The sequence below is a fragment of the Schistocerca nitens genome, chromosome 10, assembly GCF_023898315.1.
Source record: "Schistocerca nitens isolate TAMUIC-IGC-003100 chromosome 10, iqSchNite1.1, whole genome shotgun sequence".
Classification (NCBI taxonomy): domain Eukaryota; kingdom Metazoa; phylum Arthropoda; class Insecta; order Orthoptera; family Acrididae; genus Schistocerca; species Schistocerca nitens.
In genome coordinates this window covers 211,379,760-211,405,148 of record NC_064623.1, presented here as the reverse complement: position 1 = coordinate 211,405,148, position 25,389 = coordinate 211,379,760, and the positions used below count along the sequence as shown (strand labels likewise).

The 25,389-nt window shown below is 41.4% G+C and overlaps 1 protein-coding gene across 1 annotated transcript in view; it reads left to right on the top strand.

Moving 5' to 3' along the window:
* The window catches only part of LOC126210468 (arylalkylamine N-acetyltransferase 1-like), an 86,147-nt gene that overhangs the window by 39,020 nt on the left and 21,738 nt on the right, over positions 1-25,389 (top strand). Inside the window, exons 3-4 of the mRNA XM_049939704.1 lie at positions 16,191-16,357; positions 20,491-20,615. Of these exons, the coding sequence (XP_049795661.1) occupies positions 16,191-16,357; positions 20,491-20,615 (292 nt within the window). The remainder of the gene's footprint in view (positions 1-16,190; positions 16,358-20,490; positions 20,616-25,389) is intronic.

The following is a 25,389-nucleotide window of genomic DNA, read 5'->3' as shown; positions in this document are numbered from 1 at the left end:
GCAGAAAGGCCAAAAAGATAAGAGAGGTTAGGGCTCGTACAGAGGCATATAGGCAGTCATTTTTCCCTCGTTCTGTTTGGGAGTGGAAAAGGGCGAGAAGATGCTAGTTGTGGTGCGAGGTACCCTTCGCCACACACCGTATGGTGGATTGCGGAGTATGTATGTAGATGTAATAATTGAGGCTCAGGGCAGCACATCTCAAATTTTTGTTCAAATAAGCTTTAAAAGCTGCATTCCATATGCTTTCTCTTTATCTGTAATCGTCTCTAAATTTGTTATTGCACGTAAGTCGCCTTCAAGCGTAACCTCGAGATACCAAAGAAGGAAACACAGATGCGCCCATCTGCTTGTCGTCTTCTAAACAGCGCAAGAGATTCCCTCTGAACCCGAGAAGCAGTAAGCTATTACACACGGCATCCATTTCCAGGAAATAACGCGTGCACGTTTGCGTAAGCGCAGTTGCGCTGTTGGAAATGTAAGCACATACGCGAAGTTGAACAGAAAAGAAGGTTCCTGTGGACGAACCACAGACGCCGTACTCGCCGAATGCTAGCGGGGATAGCCCAACTGCGGGAGCCTGTTTCAAAGGCTCACCCAGGGAAACTTGGCAATATCGCGCCGTGTCGAAAGTGACAGAAATATTCCTCTCGTAGCTCTGAAATCTGTAGCAAGAATATTACTACTGCTTACACCCGTGGTCTAGCGGAAGCGTCTTTGAGTGGTAATCAAACAATCCTTGATGACGCGTGCTATATACATCTACTTCATACTCCGCAAGCCACCTAATGGGGTGTGGCGGAGGATACTTTCAGTACGGCTATCTGATCCCTCCAATTCTGTTCCACTCGCGAACAGTGCGTAGGAAGAATGATTGTCGGTAAGCTCTAATTTCTCGAATTTTCTTCTCCTCTGCGTCAATACGCGAGATGTATATATATGTGTGTGTGTGTGGGGGGGGGGGGGGGGGGGAAGTAATACGTTTTTAGAATGAAATTTTTCACTCTACAGCGGAGTGTGTGCTTATATGAAACTTCCTGGCAGATTAAAACTGTGTGCCGGACCGAGACTCGAACTCGGGACCTTTGCCTTTCACGGGCAAGTGGTCTGCCGACTGAGCTACCCAAGCACGACTCACGCCCCGTCTACACAGCTTTAATTCTGCCAGTACCTCGTCTCCTACCTTCCAGACTTCACAGAAGCTCTCCTGCGAAACTTGCAGCACTAGCACTCCTGGAAGAAAGGATATTGCAGAGACATGGCTTAGCCACAGCTTGGGGGATGTTTCCAGAATGATATTTTCACTCTGCAGTGGAGTGTACGCTGATAAAAAAATTTCTAGCAGATTTGGAAGGTAGGAGACGAGGTACTGGCGGAATTAAAGCTGTGAAGAGGGGGCGTGGGTCGTGCTTGGGTAGCTCAGTCGGTAGAGCACTTGCCCCGAAAGGCAAAGGTCCCGAGTTCGAGTCTCGGTCCGGCACACAGTTTTAATCTGCCAGGAAGTTTCAAGTAATATGTTATCCAACTCCTCCTGAAAAGTGCTGTCCCGAAATTTCAATGGTAAATCTCTCCGTGATGCACAACGCCTCTCTTGTAACGTCTGCCAGCTGAGTTCGTTTGGCATCTCCGTAACACTTTCGCGCCAGCTAAAAGACCCCGTCACGAAACGCGCCGCTCTTCGTTGGATCTTTTCTATCTCCTCTCTCAGTTCTAGCAGATAGGGATCTCAGACAGATGAACAATAGGTACTCAAGAAGTGGGCGAACAAACGTCTTATAAGCCACTTCTTTCGTGGTTGAGTTACATTTCATTAAGAGTCTTTCGATGAATCTGAGTCTTATGTCATCTTTTCCCACTATCTGTTTTATATGGTCATTCCACGTAAGATCGTTCTGGATAGTTACGCCTAGATATTTTACGGCAGACGCTGCCTCCAGCTGTTTATCATCAGTAGTGTAGTTGTACAGTAGTCGATTTCTTTTTCTAAGTAAGCGCAATATGTTACATTTACTTACGTTCAGGGTCAACTGCCAGTCTGCACCATTCATCAAATCTCTGCAGGTCGTTCTGCAAATTCGTACTACCTTCTGGCCTTGCTCCTTTGGTGTGAACAACTGCGAATAGCCTTAAAGAGCATCCAACACGTTATACTAGATCATTTATATATATTGTAAACAGCAACGGTCCTATCACTGGTCCTGGCGGAGGTTCGAGTCCTCCCTCGGGCATGGGTGTGTGTGTTTGTCCTTAGGATAATTTAGGTTAAGTAGTGTGTAAGCTTAGGGACTGATGACCTTAGCAGTTAAGTCCCATAACATTTCACACACATTTGAAAGTTTTGGTCCTATCACATTTCCCTGTGGTACTCAAGATATTACCTTTACATCTGTCGATTTAGTTACGCTAAGAGCAACGTGTTGAGTTTTATCTGCAAGAGTCTTGAATCTAGTCGCAGGTCTGCTCTGATACTCGGTAAGCTCGAATTTTTTCATTAAACGGCAATGGGGGAGTGTGTCAAATGTCTTAGTGAAATCAAGGAACACGGCATCAACCTCAGCGCCGTTGTCCACGGCACTGTGGATCTCGTGGAGTAACGGAGTGAGGAACAAATTTTCTCAGGATCTCTGTTTGTGGAATCCATGTAGAGGAAATGTTCCATTTCCGAGAACGTCATAATTCTTGAGCAGAAAACCGCTTAGATTTCGAACAAAACTAATCAGCAGTGGCAGTCGAAGATTTCCAGCGTAAGAAGTCACCCCTTATTCAGCCAACGGCCTTGTCAAAGAAGGCGGTGGAGCGGACAGAGGTTCAGGGCATTCTCTAGCCCTTGGGGTAGAAAACTGCCCTTAAAGGCGGAAGAATCAGCAATGATCAGCGACCCTGGCACGGTAGCTGAACGTGTTCGGTCAGAGGGTTAGCTGCCCTGTGTAATAAAAAAACTGAGTGAATAGCTTAACTATGAACTTCAGCTTCTTATAAGAATTTTTGTATCTGACTGAAATGTATTACTGTCTGATTGTGAGTTGTAATGTCTGGTAATCAGGTGGTGTGCTACATTGGAAAAGTAGTAGTTAAATTTATTAGCCACTACTGTGGGGTTGATTACTTTATTGTTGTTTTCATGAAGTTCTATATTTTGTGGGCTAATGATGTAGTACCTGTTTCTCTTTTTATGATACTCCAGGTTGCTTTAGTCTCATTCCTGGAATTTTTTTATTTGTTTGTCATTTTCCATTTTCTTTGCTTTTGTTATAACTTGTCTAAGTATTTGGTTATATTGTTTAAAGTAGTTGATAAATTCAGGATTTGTGGTTTGCTTTGAGTATTCATATAAGTTCCTTTTATTCTGGCATGATATTATTATTCCTACTGTGATCATTTATTTGGTTTATGTACAGAATTTATAAGTGATGTTTGTTTAGGAAAGCCTATTTAAAAAAAGAAATGTTTGTACGTGGCCATAAATTTATCAAACTTGTCATCTGTGTCCTTTGAACTGTAAACATCAGTCCAGATTTCTCTTCTCAAGAGAGAACAAAAGTAATCTATGTTTTCATTATTAAACTTCCTGACAATAGCTCTAGTTTTCTGGGCTTTTGTGTTTCCTGGAGTAGCCATTGTTAGTATTTGGGCATTGTGATCACTGAAACCAGTGTTTCCAGTCTATGTGTTGCAGGGGTGTTTATCTGTATTTACAAACACCTGATCTATGGTTGTTGCAGAAGTAGTGGTTATACACGTTGAGTTATAGTTGGTTTTAGGCTAAAGGACTTCAGTAAACCTTTGATTTCATCTTTAAATTTACTGGGTTTGTAGAAATCAACATCTAAATCTCTACATATGATAATATTTTTTTTGAAGGTGTTGAAATCCTCAAACAGGTCTTCCATATGAGAATAAAAAACTTTATCACCATCTGGTGACCTATATACACAGATGATTACAGAATTTCTAGTTGGCAGTTCTACTATTGAGAGTTCTATGTGTCTTTCTTTAGACAAGCTGTCAAATTTGGTTATGTTAGTGAAGTCTATATCTTCTCAAACATATATGCAGCTATGCCTGAGTACTTCTCTACAAAATGTGCCAGCTAATGTAAACTGAGGTAGGTGTGCTAGTTCTATCATGCCTTTATTTAGCCAGTGCTCAGTAAAGCATAAAACAGAAATATCACTCATATCATTTAACAAGATATGTATTTCATTCAGCTTATTGGAAAGAGACTGAACATTCCAATGGAACAATTTAGAGTATGAAACAGGGACTATATGTGTCTTGCTTGACCACTTACCTCTTTTTTACATCTAGTATTGTTAGCTGTAAAAAATCCTCCTTGTTTTGAGGTGTGGGTGGTGTCTTCTTGCTAGCTGGTTCCCTGGATTCTGGGCCCTGCCTTTCGTGTGCTGTAGTGCTTCTATTGGTAATCCACTTGTCCAGTAGCATTTGTTTCATTTTAGGCACATGTATTGCACTGGTTTTCACATTGTATTTGTTTTGGTTAAACATTAATGTCTTAAGGTAGACTGGTCGATTCAGAGATAAATACATCTGGTTTGTATGATTGTTAATTTTAATTAACGAGGACAGTCTATTACATACATGCTCCTTCCCCTGTCTCTTCAAGTGGAATCCATAATGTGTCCTGAGTGCAAAACTTACAGCCACAGATATTCGTGCACATGTCTCAATTCGGGTGTAAAATGGAACAATGGAAACTCCAGGTTGGCATATCAACAATATAGGAAAAGATAGAACCTCCAGGCTGGTGTATCAACAATGTAGGGAAAGACAGATTGCTACTTACCATAAAGATGACATGTTACGTTGGAAACAGACACAATTAAAAGACGTACACATAAGCTTTCAGCTGTAGCCTTGGTCAGAAAAGGAAAGAGAAACACACACCAGTCCTTAACACAAGCAAGCACACGTCATGCACATATGACCGCCAACTCAGGGAGCTTGGTGGTCATGTGTACATGAGGTGTGCTTGCTTATGTGAATGAGTGGTGTGTGTTTCTCTTTCCTTTTCTGACACAGGTTGTGGATGAAACCTTAAGTGTAAGTGTCTTTTAATTATGCCTGTCTGCAGCTTAACAAATCATATTTATGATAAACAGCACTCTATCTTTTCCTACTTTGTTGAGTGTAAAATATGCAAGTACATACACAGCGTATGTCACTCATTTTCAGACTCTGGCCTCCACGGAAAATGGCAATACACTTCTCGTAGTCAGTGACGATCTTTCTGCCCCAAACAAACGAGAAGAAAAACTGCTGCACATAAGTAAACATCACACTTGTAAGGACCCTGTGGCACTGAAGGAACAAAATGACATATTCAACTCTGAACTGTTGGGCTTAATGAATGAGATCTCTACAGCTAGTGAACCTTTGAGGTGTGTTGGCAGACTGGAGAGTCTCCACAAGCCATACTGTCCTGTTCTCGATTGTGACGCGACCATCACAACTGCAGAGTTCACATTCGGTTGCCCTGGCAAGATACCAAAACTAGGATGCCTGCCTCTCTTTTTGCCTACACCACGATCACCCAAGTGGGGCTTCCATATGCCAATAATGTGGCCTGCTCCATCTCACATGATCACAGATCGTTAAGGTTCTGTTTGCCATCTAAAACTTCTACATGTTTTGTTATGATGCTTGATACCAAACTTGGCCTATTTCATTTTTCCCACTGTCTCTGTCCACGTGTGTGCATAAATTCTGGCGTTTAGTTGCTGCAATTGCATTTACTGTTTACTTCGTTATTTGCAAGAAAACAGTAGATTCTACAGTTTTTGCCAACAAGGTAATTTCGTTTTTCACATGTGCACCAACACCGTGGGTCCGGCATTGGTTCATTGTTATGACAGCAGCAGCAGCAGCTTGAACAGCATTTAGAATTGCTTGGTCAGTTGGTTACAATTGCCACAGTCCTTCCGCATCATCCCACATCCTCAGCTTTTCCACCCTGCTGAGTGGTGAAGGAAGAGTGGGAATTGTTTGTGTAGTATTTGCAACAGCATTACACAGTGTTTCAAGTAATGGGCCAACTGTGCAAATGTCCTTTTCTGCTAATCGAAACCAAAAAATTTTATTTGCTTCAGAAAGTAGCTCCATTAACAGATGCATGTGACATTGTCATTTTTTCAATGTGTGAGTTATCCAGTGCTTACTGTCATAAACAAACCCACATTGTCGCTGCCTGTACTGAACTGAAAATGGGTCAGCCCTGTCGGGTATGGTTAGTCAACCTCCATGTTTTAAGTCAAAATTGAAATTTTACTTGTGATCATTACTACATTTGCACGCAACACATCTTCCAAAAGATGAAAACTGAATTCCAGGAACCATTTTTCACTGCCGTGCTTATATGTTAAGGTTTGAACTCTAAAGAGGATTTACTAGCCCAGTTAAATATGGCGTCTGGGAAACATCTTTTCCAATTTTTTATTTAGTCAGCACCATCGCTGCTGCTCTTCACTTTATTGTCACTGGTAGACAGCTTCATGCTGAGTCTAATATTTCTGCTTCTCCCCAGTAAGTCACTGCATCCATTTTAGCCGAATACTTTGTGAACAAGACATAACCTGCAATGCGAGCACATTTCAAAAATGATTGTGGGTTTACATGGATTGTGAGTGTGGAAAACTCGCAGGTGAAACAGATCTCCAGAATCAGATTAAGAGTGTTTACATGAAAACCAGAAACAGTATTCTGAAATCGGTTTAGAAATCCAGTTTTGGAAGCCCAATATAAACATAATGATAGTAAACAGTCCTATGCCGACTTTCTAATATGTAACTTCATTGTCCATTCTGCTCCGAACAGAGATGTGTTTTGGGAGGCGTTGCATTTAGAAGATCCCACAGTCGAAGTGGTCTCAGCTGGCACATGGCTGTTTACAGTGTCACAGGCTGCAACTGAACAGTTTGAAGATGTAGCAATTGTCGATCCCTGGAGCAACTAAGGGTACTGTACCTAGCGACTGGAACAAAGCACACGTCATTCCCTATTCAAGACGGGCCTCAGGACAGATGCATACAATTGTAGACCTATATCTGTTGTAGAATTATGTAACATGTTTTATGCTCAAGAGTTATGATGTTTTTTGGAGAACAAAAATCTCCTCTATAAAAATCAACATGGGTTCCATAAAGAGAGATCCTGTGAAACTCGGTTCACTCTGTTCCTCCTTGAGATCCATGGCTCTGTAGACAATGCTGCTCAGGCTGTTGCCTGGTTCCTTTACTTCAGGAAGCCATTTGTCACCATACCACACTGCCATTTGGTAAAAAAATAAAATCTTACTATCAGACCAGATTTGAGACTGCATTCAAGACTTCCTTCTAGACTGAACTAAACATGCCATTCTTAATGGAACAAAAGTGATAAATGAAAAGGTAATTTCCGGAGTACCCTGCAAAAGTGTAGTAGGACTGTAATTTTTACAGTGTACTCCTATATAAATTATCTAGTAGAAAGCATTGAATGCCCTTTAAGACTGTTTGCTGATGATGAGGTTGTCTATAACAAAGTAACAATGCCGTAAGACAGTATCGATTTGTACAATGATCTGCCGAAGATTGATGAATGGTGCAGGCTCAGGCATTTGAATGTAAATGTAAATGTAAATAAATGCTACATATTGGGGGTACATAGGAAAAGAAAACTACAACTGTACCATCACACTATTGATGAGAAACTGCTGGAAACAGTATCTACTACAAAATATCTAGGAATAACTGTTGAGAGGGACCTTAAATGGAATCAGACAGAGAACAAATAGTAGGAAAAGTAGATGTCAGAATTAAATTCATAGGAAGAGTCTTAAGGAAATGTAACTCATAAACGAAGGAAGTGATTTATAAGGCATTTGTTCAACTGAGTCTTGAGTACTGTTCATCAATAGCGGACCCTTACCAGGTAGGACTGATACAACTGGTAGAGAAGATCCAAAGAAGAGTGACATGTTTCATCATTGGTTCGTTTAGTCAGCATGAGAGAGCTGCCAAAGTGCTCAACAAACTCCACTGGCAGACGTTACAAGACAGGTGTCATGCGTCATGAAGAGGTTTACTGTACATGGTGGCAGACAGTCAAGGGATTGGTTTAAAAAATTTATTTCTAAGTTCCCAGTCAAATGCCTCCCCCGAGAGGGAGGGGGAAGGAAGCCTTTTATATTCCAATATATTCTAATATGGCTACTACAGTCGGAATTTCTCTGTTGTCGCCACATTCAGCCTTCTGTGCTCCTCTAGCAGCATTCGTTCTGCACCCTGTCTGTCTTTAGGCTATTCACTTATTATAATCAGAGGTCTAATCAGTAACATGCCCTTAGACTATCCACCCATTGCAATCCCTTGTATGGAAACCTGTCTGTACCATATATAGTCAGGGATTTGATCAGTGATGATACTACTGCAGCAACCCCCCCCCCCCACCTCCCCCCTCCCTTCTTTTCCCTGGTGTGAGGGTTAAGCACTTTACAGCACTGCTTCCCTCTACTTTTCCCTGGCATGGAAGTTAAGCAGAGCTGTTTCTCAACCGACAACACAAACATACATTCACACACTAGTAACTCCAGATATTTGCCACTGTCCTCCCACACTAACACGTCCTACTGTCGAGGCTATGTGACTTTCTTAGTCCTGGGCAATGAGATGCCCCACCTTAAAACCAGCTAGTACGAAGTTTGTGACTGATTTTACTAGATGGCTCACAAGCCACCCAAGAGGTTTCTTGAAATTCCACCACCCCTCTTCGTATAATATTAGTAATTACCTTTGCCCATCTCTCTTGCTTTAAGGACATCACACCCTCTCCCCTCCCCAAGGTGCTATATACTCAATTCAATGCTGGTTAACTAAGACCAGACCTGTTCTGACCCACAGTAAACTTGGTTTAGTAGAGGCCAAATTTCTTTGACTCAGTTCCTTACTCTCCTGCTAGGCCGGCGGTAGGCAACGGATTCTGCTGTGGAAGTCCATGTGGACAGTACGCCTTACTGCCGTATCATTCGCTGTAGATATTTTTTTGCCCTCCCCATTTCTCTTACCCTACTGCCCCATCAACGTTTCTATTCTGTGTTTTTCCTTTCTGCTGTTGGGGAAGTGATGCTTGGCTATGACTTCCAGCATCACCGCAAGAACTAATATAACCCTGTATATCAGACACACTTTTCCAGCCATTTTATAGAGATATCGCACGAAGCTACGAGATGACTTCCGGCTGTTAACCCCCAGAGGGCAGTGAGGTTTTGTTGACATGAAGTGATGTATGACGTTGTTTTATTGAGGTTATTGGTGAGCAGTCAAAAGGTCCTGTGTGTGTTGTTTTAAGTGATGTTAAATGGTCTGTTTTATTCTGCCACCCCAGAGGTCAGAGCAGAACCATTAACCATGATTCACTTTATCATACAGTGAGTTTCCAGTTGAGACAGTCTTTTTAGTTGTCTAAATTGTGGCCTACGTTTCCAGTGAAGGCTTGCTATAAGCAGAGACCACATGGCACAAACACGTGGGCTGGCATAGAGGTCGCCTTGTGATAAGCTAGTCACGCCCCCGGACGCTACCACTTCTCTCCCTATTCTTCTCCTTGTCTGCCATAATTGATTCTAATTTTCCTACGATTTATCAGTCATTTATTGTATAAGTTTTGAGTGAAAATGTACGCTGAGTATTATATACAGTATAACTCTAAGAATACTTTCGAGCAACCCAGCCCTGCTACTTAACGGTAGCGGTTCACTATTTAATAGCTCTCCATGTAGTATCACTACCCCACTGAGGAAATTATCTTTATTGGTTTATCACTATGAGCAGTGTTTAGAAAAGGACCTTTGGCATGACTTCGGTCATCTCTTCCTGCTGTCCCTAAACAGCAATTTCCTGGAGAATACCATGTTAAGTTGTGAAATGCAAGCAAGAGTGTTCCTTGCTGCCCCCATATGATAGTAGTTCAGTAGAAGATAGTAATGAGTAGAAAGGAATAGTAAAAAAGTAAAATACCCCCAAAAGAAAAGGCATGGCCCTCCTTTAGATGTAAACAACTATGTATGTGGATGAAGCGAAGGCCCCCCCCCCCCCCCCGTGATCTATTCATCGCCCCTTCCGGAACCCCCCCCCCCCCCCCACTTATAGCTGCCTGTCACAGTCAGCGACCTCCGCCACTACCACCGCTAACAGCTGCCACTCGCAGTGTCCCACACCACCACCGCACCATCCGCCATCTTCCAAATTTTGTCAAGCAAGCAAACATCACCCAATTATTGTCATTTTTAATACAAATCTAACACAAAAACACAAATAATCAAAATGTATTGTTAAAATTATGTAAGGCCGTCCTTCGCAGGAGCCCCTCTAGTAACTGTCAGTTTACCACCCCCTCCCACCCCCCCCCCCCATGCTTCAATCCTGCGGAGGGGTGAAGGGTGTACAATAGGGGCCATTATTGAATGGATTTATTAGTATAAAAATTTGATTTTTATTTTTCACTTGATTTTCGTCAGCGCCTTCTGCCTGGCAGCTAGTTGCAGCACCTCAGTCACGCTGCCCAGAAACGGATAGAACCACTCTGAAACTCACGTGTTGAACCATCAGCAGCTAAATTCACGTGTTGCTGATGAGGTAACGATATTGAACTGTCTGTCTTACGATCTGGCCGAACAATAGGGAGGCTTGGAGGCGGTCAAGTGAGGGTGGAACCACGGCCAGCTGCTGGGAGCGGACACGCTGTTCGCCCTCTTCTGCCGGCAGGTTCCAAACTGATCAGACTCCCACCTCTCCTGCTTTCTTGGGCGGTAGCCGATTCAGTTCCCGCGGCTTCTCTAGGCCTGCCTGTTCATGGCATTAAACATTCATGCATATAAAAAATGTGTAATTCTTCACGGGTGCCTACAGTTTTCCCCTCCTGGCCAATCCTGATGCATTAACATTACTACAGAAATTTCGAGAGTACTTTCCAGGATGAGTCAGACAACATACTACTTCCTCCCACATACATCTCCTGTAATGACCATGAAGAGATAATTCGAGAAATTAAAGCCAATACAGAGGCTTACCAATGATCATTCTTCCCACACTCCATTGTTGTTGTTGTTATTGTGGTCTTCAGTCCTGAGACTGGTTTGATGCAGCTCTCCATGCTACTCTATCCTGTGCAAGCTTCATCATCTCCCAGTACCTAATGCAACCTACATCCTTCTGAATCTGCTTCATGTATTCATCTCTTGGTCTCCCTCTATGATTTTTACCCTCCACACTGCCCTCCAATGCTAAATTTGTGATCCCTTGATGCCTCAGAACATGTCCTACCAACCGATCCCTTCTTCTTATCAAGTTGTGTCACAAACACCTCTTCTCCACAATTCTATTCAATACCTCCTCGTTAGTTATGTGATCTACCCATCTAATCTTCAGCATTCTGCTGTAGCACCACATTTCGAAAGCTTCTATTCTCTTCTTGTCCAAACTATTTATCGTCCATGTTTCACTTCCATACATGGCTACACTTCATACAAATACTTTCAGAAATGACTTCCTGACACTTAAATCTATACACGATGTTAACAAATTTCTCTTCTTCAGAAACGCTTTTCTTGCCATTGCCAGTCTACATTTTATATCCTCTCTACTTCGACCATCACCAGTTATTTTGCTTCCCAAATAGCAAAACTCATTTACTACTTTAAGTGTCTCATTTCCTAATCTAATTCCCTCAACATCACCTGACTTAATTTGACTACATTCCATTATCCTCCTTTTGCTTTTGTTGATGTTCATCTTATATCCTCCTTTCAAGACACTGTCCATTCCATTCAACTGCTCTTCCAAGTCCTTTGCTGTCTCTGACAGAATTACAATGTCATCAGCGAACCTCAAAGTTTTTATTTCTTCTCCATGGATTTTAATACCTACTCCAAATTTTCCTTTTGTTTCCTTTACTGCTTGCTCAATATACAGATTGAATAACATCAGGGAGAGGCTACAACCCTGTCTCACTCCCTTCCCAACCACTGCTTCCCTTTCATGTCCCTCGACTCTTATAACTGCCATCTTTTTCCTGTACAAAATGTAAATAGCCTTTTGCTCCCTGTATTTTACCCCTGCCACCTTTAGAATTTGAAAGAGAGTATTCCAGCCAACATTGTCAAAAGCTTTCTCTAAGTTTACAAATGCTAGAAACATAGGTTTGCCGTTCCTTAATCTTTCTTCTAAGATAAGTCGTAAGGTCAGTATTGCCTCATGTGTTCCAATATTTCTACGGAATCCAAACTGATCTTCCCAAAGGTTGGCTTCTACTAGTTTTTCCATTCGTCTGTAAAGAATTCGCGTTAGTATTTTGCAGCTGTGGCTTATTAAACTGATTGTTCGGTAATTTTCACATCTGTCAACACCTGCTTTCCTTGGGATTGGAATTATTATATTCTTCTTGAAGTCTGAGGGTATTTCGTCTGTCTCATACATCTTGCTCACCAGATGGTAGAGTTTTGTCAGGTCTGGCTCTGCCAAGGCCGTCAGTAGTTCTACTGGAATGTTGTCTACTCCCGGGGCCTTGTTTCAACTCAGGTCTTTCAGTGCTCTGTCAAACTCTTCACGCAGTATCGTATCTCCCATTTCGTCTTCCTCTACATTCTCTTCCATTTCCAGAATATTGTCCTCAAGTACGTCACCCTTGTATAGACCCTCTATATACTCCTTCCACTTTTCTGCTTTCCCCTCTTTGCTTAGAACTGGGTTTCCATCTGAGCTCTTGATATTCGTACAAGTGGTTCTCTTTTCTCCAAAGTGCACTCCATTCACAACTGGAACAGCATACCACCCCACGCGACCATTCTCAGCGAGTGTGATGGTGGCATGTGGAGAGGTCCCATTCTGGCAATGTTTTGGAGTGGCACTGGTGTTACAGTGTGTGGAGTCACCAGTTATGACTTCATGACATGGCTGGTAGTGAATGAGGGGATTCTGATGCCACAACCGTATGTCACAGATATCCTGCATTCTCATGTGTTACATCACATGCAACACTATTGTGGTGCGATTTTTTGCTAGCATGATGCTCATCCATGCATAGCACATTTCTCTCTGAACTACCTGCATGATGTTGAGATACTCTTGTGGCCAGGTAGATTGCTAGGTCTGTCCCTGATAGAACACGTGTGAGGCCAGCTCAGACATTAACTCCATCCCAGGTCCAGTATTGAGGATATGGAGGACCAGTTACATCAATTGTGAGCCAACTTCTGTCCGGACACAACAGCTTTGTGGCACCCTTCCCAACCAGATCAGTGCATGCATCAAGGCTAGAGGGGGTGTGACAGGATACTGACAAGTTGTTTCATACTGCCAAGTTCTTAGTAAATTTGACTCAATTTTATAATCATTTAAATGACATCATGTACCCTCCCAACCCATGAAGTTTCATTCCTTTGCCTTCCTTCCCCTTCCACCTCCCCCTCCCCCATCTAAGTGCTCCACTTTTTTATTCAGATGATGTACCTCAACTTGACAGACAATTTTAGTGTAGTTATTTGCATGTTCTAGCCAACAGCCTTGCTGCAGTTCAAAAATGGTTCTAATGGCACTGAGCACTTTGGGACTTAACATCTGAGGTCATCTGTCCTCTAGAACTTAGCTACTTAAACCTAACTAGTCGAAGAACATCACACACATCCATGCCTGAGGCAGGATTCGAACCTGCAACCGTAGTAGTCACGCAGTTCCGGACTGAAGCGCCTAGAGCCACTCTGCCACTGTGGTTGGCCTTGCTGAAGTGATAACACCTGTTCCCATTAGATCACCTAAGTTAAGTGCTGTTTGGCTTGGCTAGCACTTGGAGGGGTGATCCTCCCTAGTCTGCCAAGTGCTGTTGGCAAGCAGGCAATTTGACTGACAAGGGGGCCTCCCCTTGTTGGGATGTTGGGATCACAGACCTACTTCAAGCTTTAGTAGGCCATTAAAAAAACGTAATGTGAAAGTTGTTAGGTGCACTACTCTGGCAATTCCAAGAAAATCACAAGAGAAGTTTTACACGTCTGTTATGTGCTTACGAATCTGTGCATAGGTGCTGGGTGTTAGAATCTGTGGTGGTGAGGTGATTAGTGTTTGAGCTTCATAAGACGAGAGTGTATGACACGACGGTTTGACTCCCACTTGAACTTTATTATTAATCTATTTTTTCATCACTGGTCATATTTTTTTTAATTTATATGACATTTGAGGGATAATATTATGAAAAGAACATGTGTATTTGCATGAACTTTCAACTTATGTTTTCTATGCCTGTATCACAAATATTATCCTGCAACATATGATGTCAAGAGCACATCTGACAAGTAGTTGTTCATTACTCTTGTGCTCTAGCACGTCGTGGCTTACTATATTAATGATTGATAATAACATCATTCACATCATTATTTATCGAGGTTTGATTTGGGCTTTCCAAGTCTGTTCCCCATGCTTGAAAATTTAATTACAAGTAGTAAGTAGTCAAATAATATGGGATTCACTACAACTTCATGAAAATGCCCATGAAGTTTTTTCATTATATTACCTCTCAAATGTAAAATAAATTAAATAATGTGACCAGTGAAGAAAAAATGTAGGTTAACAAGTAAGTGTTACCAGGATTCGAACTGTCTCCTCATCCGTGAACCTCATGCAGTGTGCTAAAGCTAACCACTTTTTTTAATCTCATTTTGTTCATTATTGTTCATTGCATTTGATCAGGGTGGGTGATCCATCATGACACCTGTTCAAGAACATTGTTGATCCATTAACTCAGTTTTTCAATTATAGAAGGCAGCTAACCATCTGACCTAACACTCTGAGCTACTGTGCTGGCAACTACTTCACCGCAATGCCTTAGGCTCGGCACCTTCACTCAAATACATGTGTTACACAATAGACATGTAAGACTGCTGTTGCAGAACTGCACCTTATTACTTACACATTATGTTGTTTTGATGGCCTACTGAATGTGTGCGAAGTTTGAAGTAAATCTATGATCCCAACGTTGTGGCATCCCCTTGTGAGGAGTAGCAATTAAGGTCCTGTAAACTGACAATGGCGGGGAGAGCAGTGAGCTGACGACATGCTGCTCCATATCCACATCCACAGATGTCTATCAGTTGAGGATATACGGTGGTCGGTCAGTACCGTTAAGCCTTCAGAGGCTTGAAACTTCCTGGCAGATTAAAACTGTATGTCAGACCGAGACTCGAACTCAGGACCTTTGCCTCGAGTCTTGGTCCAACACACAGTTTCAATCTGCCAGGAAGTTTCATATCAGTGCGCACACTGCTGCAGACTGAAAATCTCATTCTGGCTTCAGAGGCCTCTTTGGACAGAGTTTGGTTTTAATTTTTAGCTGTGCAACATAGCCCTGGGGTCTAAGGCATCTTGTGACGGTTGATGTGGTTCCCCCCATCAGAGGTTCGAGTCCTCACTCGGGCATGGATGTGTGTATTGTTCTAAGCATAAGTTAAAGTTAGATTAAGTCTTGTGTAAGCCTAAGAACCGATGACCTCAGCAGTTTGGTCCCATAGTCTTTACCACAAATTTCTATTTTTTTTTTAATTTTTATTTTTATTGTCTGATCTCCCACGATACACAACAGGTCTGTGCTAAAATTATATATTTTATACCTACATAAAGCAAAATGACCATCATAACAAAATAAGAGAAATCAGATCTTGTATGGGAACATTTAGGTGTTCATATTTCCCATTTGATAGTCAAGAGTGGAGTGACTGAAAAATAATCTGAAAGTGGTTCTATGAACCTTCTGCCAAATACGTTAGTGTGGCTTGCAGAATAACCATGTAGAAGCAGAGATGGTGCAGGACTATTTTTGGTGTGACCCAGTAACTAAAGTAAGGTACAATCTTTGTTGTATTTTATGATTTCTCACAAAGGTCAAAGGATATGACCTTTTTGCACATCACTTTACAATTGGGCATTGCATTCAACTGTTTGTGTAGTCCTTTTGTAGGTTAAGTGAGGAGAGAAGTACAGCGGGGCATTAGCATTGAGGCCTCACTAGAAAGACTATAATAGGCTCATTTAGAATTAATCTGATAAAGATGCAGAGAATAAAATCAACATAGCTTGGCTAGGATTTAAACTGAGGTTCATCTTTTTAGACTCTGAAGAACAGAACTTACAGACTCAGAAAACAACTTATGTTGACAGGTGTTTCTTTGCAAGCAGTCGATACCATGAGTGGCAAGATTATGGGAGTCTTCATAAACCACTTGCACCAACCTGGACATGAAGGGGAGGCTGTCAGAGAGGTTGAGACCTGTCCAGATCCAGCCTTCCGTGAGATCCTGCGGTTCACCACCTCTGTTGATCTCCAGGTGAACCTACCATTTATAAATGTTCTCATATAATGTACTAGTGAACCAAGCAATGATTCACAATGTCCTAATCTCCTTTTCCTCTATCTTTCTGTCCATCACTTCTTCCCCCTTTCTTTATCCACCTTATCCTTCTCCCCTCATCTCTGTTCATCACCTCCTCCCACCCCTTTCAGTCCATCTCCCCCCTACCCTCCCCCTGCCCTCCCCATACTCCCCCCCCCCTCTCTCTCTCTCTCTCTCTGCAGACTCACTGAGAAAGAACATATAAATAGTAGTAAGGAAAAGTGGGGGAACTGTGCACACTTAAGCAAAAGTTATTATTTTGGCGTATTTTTTGTAGGTAATCTAAAACCAACTGCATGTAAGATTACTGTAATTTCTCTACTTTCAGTACACTAAATCAAGTTAACTGTAAATAGCACAAATATGTGGTTGGTTGGTTGGTTTGGGGGAGGAGACCAGACAGCGTGGTCATCGGTCTCATCGGATTAGGGAAGGATGGGGAAGGAAGTTGGCCATGCCCTTTCAGAGGAACCATCCCGGCATTTGCCTGGAGTGATTTAGGGAAATCACGGAAAACCTAAATCAGGTGGCCGGACGTGGGATTGAACCGTCGTCCTCCGGAATGCGAGTCCAGTGTCTAACCACTGCGCCACTTCGCTCAGTCACAAATATGTGATTATAAACCGTTCCCCACACCAAGTGGTAATTTTCTGCAAGGTTGGGGAATTATGCTATTGAGAAGGAAGCTTATATTACACATACATGAGTGAAAATAATTTCCACTTAATTTATCTGCTAATTTATGTTAAGAAATCAGAGTACTGAAATGTATTCAAACACTAACATGGAATGTGTAAGTAATTTCATTTTTATATTTCAAAACATTTTAGAATATTCTTTCCTTGTGCAAGTAGTCATCATACACACAGTCTTGGGGTGTTCCTTTTCCAGTAAATGCGGCACAATTCCAAGCAGAGCACACACACCCTGTACCAAGTTCTCCACAGCTGCAAAATAACTCATTCATTAGTTACTACATTAAGATAAGGAGTTCCAAGATCCAGTAAATTGGTTATTGTAGTCGTCATCATCCACATAATCAAAAATGCTGGGAACATCTAATACCTCTGATTACTCTGGTGTTTTCTGCATACTTCACATTTTCTTTTTCTCCCTTCTAACTGCTCAGTAAAGCACCCACATACACTTTTCCCATTCTTGTTATTCAAATCAGTCTGTCAATTCCTTTGATTCTTTACTGTCTTCTTCATTTCAGCTTCTTCCAACTTCTTTTTCATGGGATGCACACTTGTTCTCTTTTGGTGCACCATGACACCAGTGTGTCATTACATGGCTAGTTCTGTATGTTAAACCAATGGCACAGCGAGGTTGACACTCTACGCCAGGAGCATTTGGGTTCCACTGCTGACGACTTTATTTTCAGAATTTTAGCACTGACTGGCACCAAACCCGATAGCCAAGATGTTCTGGTTACTAGACAAGAACATTGCATATTTATTTCAGTTTTTGTTTTTTTTACTTTTACTATTTATTTCTAATTTTTGTTTTTATTTTATTTTTTATCTTTCAGTTTATTTTTATAATTTTATTTTTATGTTTCTTTTTACTCCTACATCAGATATACCAAGAAACAAAAAACAAAGATTTTCATGTAGGATGCATTCAATGCACGTATTTCAAAAATGTATAGCTTTTTATCTCTCCTACTTAATCTTGAATATTTTTTTAATCTAGTAGTTTTTTAACATTTAGTCAAATATTAATGTAACACTTTATCCGTCATGGTTATGGAACACTGTAATTGTGTTTCTTATTGAAAACCTTTAAACATTAATGTTCTTGAAATGGGCCCCTCTTATCATTACTTTTAATACTCCTTCTATGCACAAAATTTCACATCTGTGGCTTCTGTATTTAACTGTTCAGCTTACTGCCTTAAAAATTTAGAGGAAATGGGAGTTACTCCTACAACTCATTCTTCAATCATGCAATCCTGCTGGTATCAATATTTCCTGTACTCTGAATCAGTCATTGTTTGTGGTTTCTATACTGTGGAGGTCTGTGAATCTGCCACTATTGGGGTAAAATTCTTCAGACCCTACTGATTTTGTGACCCTTTCATCATAAATTGAATGTTCTCTTTGCCATCCGCACCAAAAGAATAAAAGCAACACTATTATATCTGCCTGAATCAGTCTGCATGAGTCACTTGATGCGTTCACTTCGTAATGGAAGCTGCAAGTCATTGCCATAAGTGTGATCCTCAGGTGGCTGTAAGCAGCAAAATCTTTAAGCTTTGGCAAGTGAGGCTATGGTCTATTTGAACCTCATCTCATACATTTGAATTTTTGTGTGAATTTTATGAAACTGTGAAAGACTAAATGGCATTATGTGCCTCATCCATTTTGGTTTCATGAGTTTTTGTGTGCCATGCATATCCACAATCATTGGCAAGCAGAGAATAAGACTTTCCACTTACAGGTGAGCAAAACTATCACTGACTAAACTGGCCAATGTATAATGTAGGCAGAAACTATAGTGCTGAGGAAATAATACAAGTTGTATGAGATTATTTCGCATGTGCAAACAAAAGGAACTATGAATACATGGAATAATTTCTTGTAACTGTGATGGTATATGTGGATTTTTCCCCAGGAAAGCTCAAAACAAGTGCATAATAATGGCACACTTGCAGATAAAATCCTCTTTACTACTTACAGCGGTGCAAACTGATGCATGGCTGTACATGCACTAAGCTCAGAGTACACTGCTTTCCTCTCAAGATATTCCACTCACAGCCCTCCTGTGATGATCAGAGAGTCTTATCTCCTCATATCACTGGTGAATTCTGCACATGTTTCTGCTGGACACTTTATTACTCAAGAGGTTTTTCCATCTAAGGGCAATTGGAATGACAGCAAGCAGAGAACAGACTACAGGTAAATCTTTACAACTATTTTGAGGTTGCCTGTGAAAGCAGTTTATGGGCTCTTGTTGCATAGGCAGACCAAAGCATAGCAGTCACTGTTTCACAATGAGTCTGGACTTTTAGTCCACAAACTGAAATAACTGACATGTTTTGCACAATCATTTTATCCGACCATTCATTAGGCTTTCACTAGGTGGTGACACTTGGGTTAACTGTATTCTTGTGTACTCTAGTGAGACATAAACAAACTTAGCATATCTTTATTACAGTGGGCAGAATATCAGACATCAGAAACGAAACTGTTTCTTTGACACTACCAAAACATTGAGATTAAACATTACTTGAAACTTCCTGGCAGATTAAAACTGTGTGCCGGACCAAGACTCGAACTCGGGACCTTTGCCTTTCGCGGGCAAGTACTCTAGCAAGTGAGCTACCCAAGCACGACTCACACCCCGTCTTCACAGCTTTACTTCTGCCAGTATATCATCTCCTACCTTCCAAACTTTACAGAAGCTCTCCTGCGAACCCTGCAGAACTAGCACTCCTGAAAGAAAGGATATTGCGGAGACATGGCTTAGCCACAGCCTGGGGGATGTTTCCAGAATGAGATTTTCACAGAGTGCTTCGGTAGCTCAGTTGGTGGAGCACTTGCCCGCGAAAGGCAAAGGTCCCAAGTTCGAGTCTCGGTCCGGCACACAGTTTTAATCTGCCAGGAAGTTTTGTATCAGCACACACTCCGCTGCAGAGTGAAAATCTCATTCTGTAAACATTTCTTAATGGTGGTTCAGAACATAATATATACAGAGGCAGAAATTGGAGAGTGGAAGTCCAGACACTCTGTTTACTTCCATTCCTTGTACACAGCAGAAGTGGAGGTTGATTTAACTCCATTAGGCTAAGCTAGGTGAAGCTTTACAAGCCTATACGAGCTGGCCTCAGTACAAGCCAGGACCATATGCCTCTTCTACATGGAGGTTATCAGGATAATCATGGCGAGGGGTTCAAGCTAGCTACTAACTGTTCAGAAAATGTCACTCACCATTAACAGCTGGACCCTCTCAATCCATTAACTTCCATTACATTTCCTCCTCGGCTTCTGTGTACTTCACCTTCTTGGCAGGCAGTGTGTATTAGTTACCTGTGGAGTCTGGTATAGATGTAATGTGTTTTGCAGGTGTCTGAGAAATTGCGTGCACTGTTCCCTGATGTACACCTTCACCGGTTGGAGATTGTAGCTGGGTCTGTCGACCCAGCTGCCAGGAATTGTGGAATTGGCGTTGCCCTCGTCGAGCACACCAAGTCAGTATCTAACATCTCCATCAACATCATGCGCTGAAATTTACTAGCAGATTAGAGGGTAAAGACTGAAAATTGTTGGAGTTATGCTGTGTGCCATTTTGAAAAATTGTATTCTGAGTAAAATGCGTTTGAAGTTTTGAGATGTGTTATAGACATGAACAAAAGGAGAAAATTCTATTTTTAGAAAACCGTTACCATTAATCTGCTATCCCAGGAGTGGTCTGTCATAGTTTTGTAACTGTGATTGAAATATTGGTTGTGGCGATTCTATGAATGCACAAGACTTTACAGTCCTGTTTAGCCTGACTCCAAACAGGCATATTATTAGGATGAATCAATGACTGATTTAATATGCATTCCATATAAACTTACTACTTAGTATAACAACTGCTGTGCAGTTTGAAAAATAAATTATTATTGTGAAGCCTAAGTCTCCAGGACTTTGTTCTTGCAATGTGATGTCTACATTGCATGTTTCACATTTCATGTGTTGAGAAATAACAGAGAAAATTCCAGGAAAATTTATAATCCTACAGCTCGATCCATATTTCACATCAAAGTCCTGGCCACTGTTATTCAGTTTCTCTGCAAAGTCAGTGACTCCTTTAAACTGCTTTCAGCCTCATATCTCTTCTTTGGTCACCTTTGACACCACATCGGATATGATATTTTTGTACCCTTCTAACCTGATTACACTTTCATATCACTCATTCTTACATAAAAGACAAAGCTGTGTATTATAAGCTCACAAATAAACTATCAAAAGTCACACTGCAAACAAAAATCGAGATTCAAAGCAAAAGAATTTATTCTTTGTGCACATACTGACGTTTGCTGATGCCAAGCTAATATACTGTTTGCTGTGAAATGCATCTAACTATACCCAAACACTACAGGGGGTATTGAGTTGGCACAGGTAGGCCATTTCAGGTCATCCAAGGCACTAAAGGGGTAGTTCAGAATTCCATAGAACAAATTTTTTTCAGGGATTAGAGTTTTTGCCTCTTACTTTAGAAGGTTCAAAGCATCTTTTAAACCATTAGAAAATGATTTTTTTTGTTCTAGTTACCTATAAGGGCTTTGTGCTGGACCAGGACTCAAATGCAGAAAAGCAAAGCTGTACCGGATGAACTACCCAGCATAAGTCACAACATACCCTCTCAGCTTTACTTCTGCTAGCACCTCTTGTATGCAGTAGAATTTGGGAATTAGTGCATTCTTAGCAAAGCAATGTTCTGCACAGCACACAGATTTGATCTGTTAGGAAGTTTTGTACATTTAAGTATATTTAAGCATATCAGAAGAAAAACAGCTTCACTGATACAGGCCAGTGGTTCTGCCCTTCTACTCCAAATGATCATGTTCAATATTCTGCACAAACATCTTTTAGTTGTGATTGGCAAACCCAAGAGCTGTTTAATACAAAGTTATGTTCATTCTCCTTCTTCTTTCTGCATGTATAAGGGATTGGTCTGCTGTGCCTTCTTGAGTGAAATTTTTGGTCTTTACACCTTTCCCTTGGTCTTTGTGAAGATCTTTGGTACAGGGGGTAATAATTCACAATTACTTCATGTATTCTGCAGTCTTCCATTTTTCTCACATTGTTCTTCTAGTTGTTGCTGTATTCCTTAAACTGCTTATTTATGCTTTAATTTGCCAGTACTTTTCCAATGCCTGCATCTCTCCTCCTGTTGGATAGTATGCATCAATCTCCTCTTCTTAGGCATAGGATCTCTGATGCTTGTAATCTTTGTTAATTTCTTTTTGTTCCAGTCCATGACTCACACTCATACTGACATTTTTTGTGCAACTTCTAACCTCCAATCAAAAAACTATAAGCCATCAGAAAAGATCATTATTATTGCAAACATTGTAATTAAATGCAATAAGATAGACCAAAAAATTTGCTCACCAAGTGGTGGCAGTAGAAAATGCATAAAAAAAAGATATTACTTATGCTCTTTCTTTCATGCAGCAGGGTTGAAGAGGGAGGAGGAGGGGTGAAAGAAAAGGACTGGAAAGGTTGAGGAAAAGGGATAGAGTTCAGAAAAATCATCCAGAACCCCAGATCAGGTGACACTCACCGAATAGGATGAGAAGGAAAGACTGATTTTTGGGAACTGCGCTGGATGAAATTTGAAAACCTGAGAGCTTAAAGGTGGAAGATAGGGTATTATGCAAGACTGAGATTACTCCTAAAACATCATACATGAGTTAATAACAGTGAAAAGCTAAGTGCATTATATGTGATAGAGGTGGGAAAAAATAGACAGGTCAGAAAATGAAAGATGCAGAAAAATAAAGCAGTGAGGAAAAAATGTTTGCTATGAAGAAATGCTGAGAGGAAAGAAATTAATGTAAATTAAAGCTAGATGGGTGGTGAGACCCAAGGACATGTTGTAGCACCAGTTTCCACCTGCAGAGTTCTGAGAATGTGGTGTCTGGGAGAAGAATCCTGATGGTTTGTTGTTGTTGTGGTCTTTAGTGACTGGTTTGATGCAGCTCTCCATGCTACTCTATCCTGTGCAAGCTTCTTCATCTCCCAGTACCTACTGCAACCTACATCCTTCTGAATCTGCTTAGTGTATTGATCTCTTGGTCTCCCTCTACGATTTTTACCCTCCACGCTGCCCTCCAATGCTAAATTTGTGATCCCTTGATGCCTCAAAACATGTCCTACCAACCGATCCCTTCTTCTAGTCAAGTTGTGCCACAAACTTCTCTTCTCCCCAATCCTATTCAATACCTCCTCATTAGTTACGTGATCTACCCACCTTATCTTCAGCATTCTTCTGTAGCACCACATATCGAAAGCTTCTATTCTCTTCTTGTCGAAACTGGTTATCGTCCGTGTTTCACTTACATACATGGCTACACTCCATACAAATATTTTCAGAAACAACTTCCTGACACTTAAATCTATACTTGATGTTAACAAATTTCTCTTCTTCAGAAACGATTTCCTTGCCATTGCCAGTCTACATTTTATATCCTCTCCACTTCGACCATCATCAGTTATTTTACTCCCTAAATAGCAAAACTCCTTTACTACTTTAAGTGTCTCATTTCCTAATCTAATCCCCTCAGCATCACCCGATTTAATTTGACTACATTCCATTATCCTCGTTTTGCTTTTGTTAATGTTCATCTTATATCCTCCTTTCACGACACTGTCCATTCTGTTCAACTGCTCTTCCAAGTCCTTTGCTGTCTCTGACAGAATTACAATGTCATCGGCGAACCTCAAAGTTTTTACTTCTTCTCCATGAATTTTAATACCTACTCCGAATTTTTCTTTTCTTTCCTTTACTGCTTGCTCAATATACAGATTGAATAACATCGGGGAGAGGCTACAACCCTGTCTCACTCCTTTCCCAACCACTGCTTCCCTTTCATGCCCCTCGACTCTTATAACTGCCATCTGGTTTCTGTACAAATTGTAAATAGCCTTTCGCTCCTTGTATTTTACCCCTGCCACCTTCAGAATTTGAAAGAGAGTATTCCAGTTAACATTGTCAAAAGTTTTCTCTAAGTCTACAAATGCTAGAAACGTAGGTTTGCATTTTCTTAATCTTTCTTCTAAGATAAGTCGTAAGGTTAGTATTGCCTCACGTGTTCCAACATTTCTACAGAATCCAAACTGATCTTCCCCGAGGTCCCATTCTACCAGTTTTTCCATTCGTCTGTAAAGAATTCGTGTTAGTATTTTGCGGCTCTGACTTATTAAACTGATAGTTCGGTAATTTTCACATCTGTCAACACTTGCTTTCTTTGGGATTGGAATTATTATATCCTTCTTGAAGTCTGTGGGTATTTCGCCTGTCTCATACATCTTGCTCACCAGATGGTAGAGTTTTGTCAGGACTGGCTCTCCCAAGGACCTTATAATTTGGTTGTAGTCATGTCAATTTAAAAGGCCAGACAGTGTTTATATAGCAGCTAGTATATGACATTTGTCATTTCACAAGTGGCTCTCCCTTTCATAGTATACATTTTGCCAGCTGCAGGGCTGATTTAGATGGTTTTAGGAGGGTGCATAGGGGAAGTCTTGCAGTGGGGGCAGTCACAGAGGTAGGAGCCACATGGTAGGGAGATGGGTGCAGAAGGAGTGTAGGTCCTTTATAATCAGCAAATTCAACAAGGACATGACTTCCTAAAATCATGTCCTGAAATGAGCTCCATTCTGTCTGAGATTTTGTCCACGACACCTGTAATGACTTTCCATCATCCTCCCAATCTCCACAATATCCTTCTCAGACGCTATGCTCCTTCTGCACCCATCTCCCAACCCTATAGATTCTACTCCTGTGACTGTCTGCACTGCAAGACTTACCCTATGCACCCACCTACTACCACCCACACCAGCTCCACAACTGGCAGAATATATACTATCAAAGGGAAAGTCACTTGAGAAATGACATGTCATATACCACGTGTTACAAAAACACTGTTTGGCCTTTTACATCAGCATGGCTACTACCAAATTATCAGTTAGGATTGATGGGCTTAGGCAGAGGGTGTGTAGTTGCAACACACTATATGCCGTTGCACAGCACATTCTAACCGACAGCCTCGCCGCAGTGGCAACACCAGTTTCCATCGTATCACTGAAGTTAGGCACTGTCAGGCTGGCCTGGCATTTGGAGGCTGCCTGGTCTGCCAAGCACTTTTGGCAAGTATGGCACTCTGTCCTTGTGAGGCGAACTAAGGAGCTAAGTGGTTGTGACACAGTGGCTCAGGCCTCATAAACTGACATATGGCCAGGAGAGCGGTG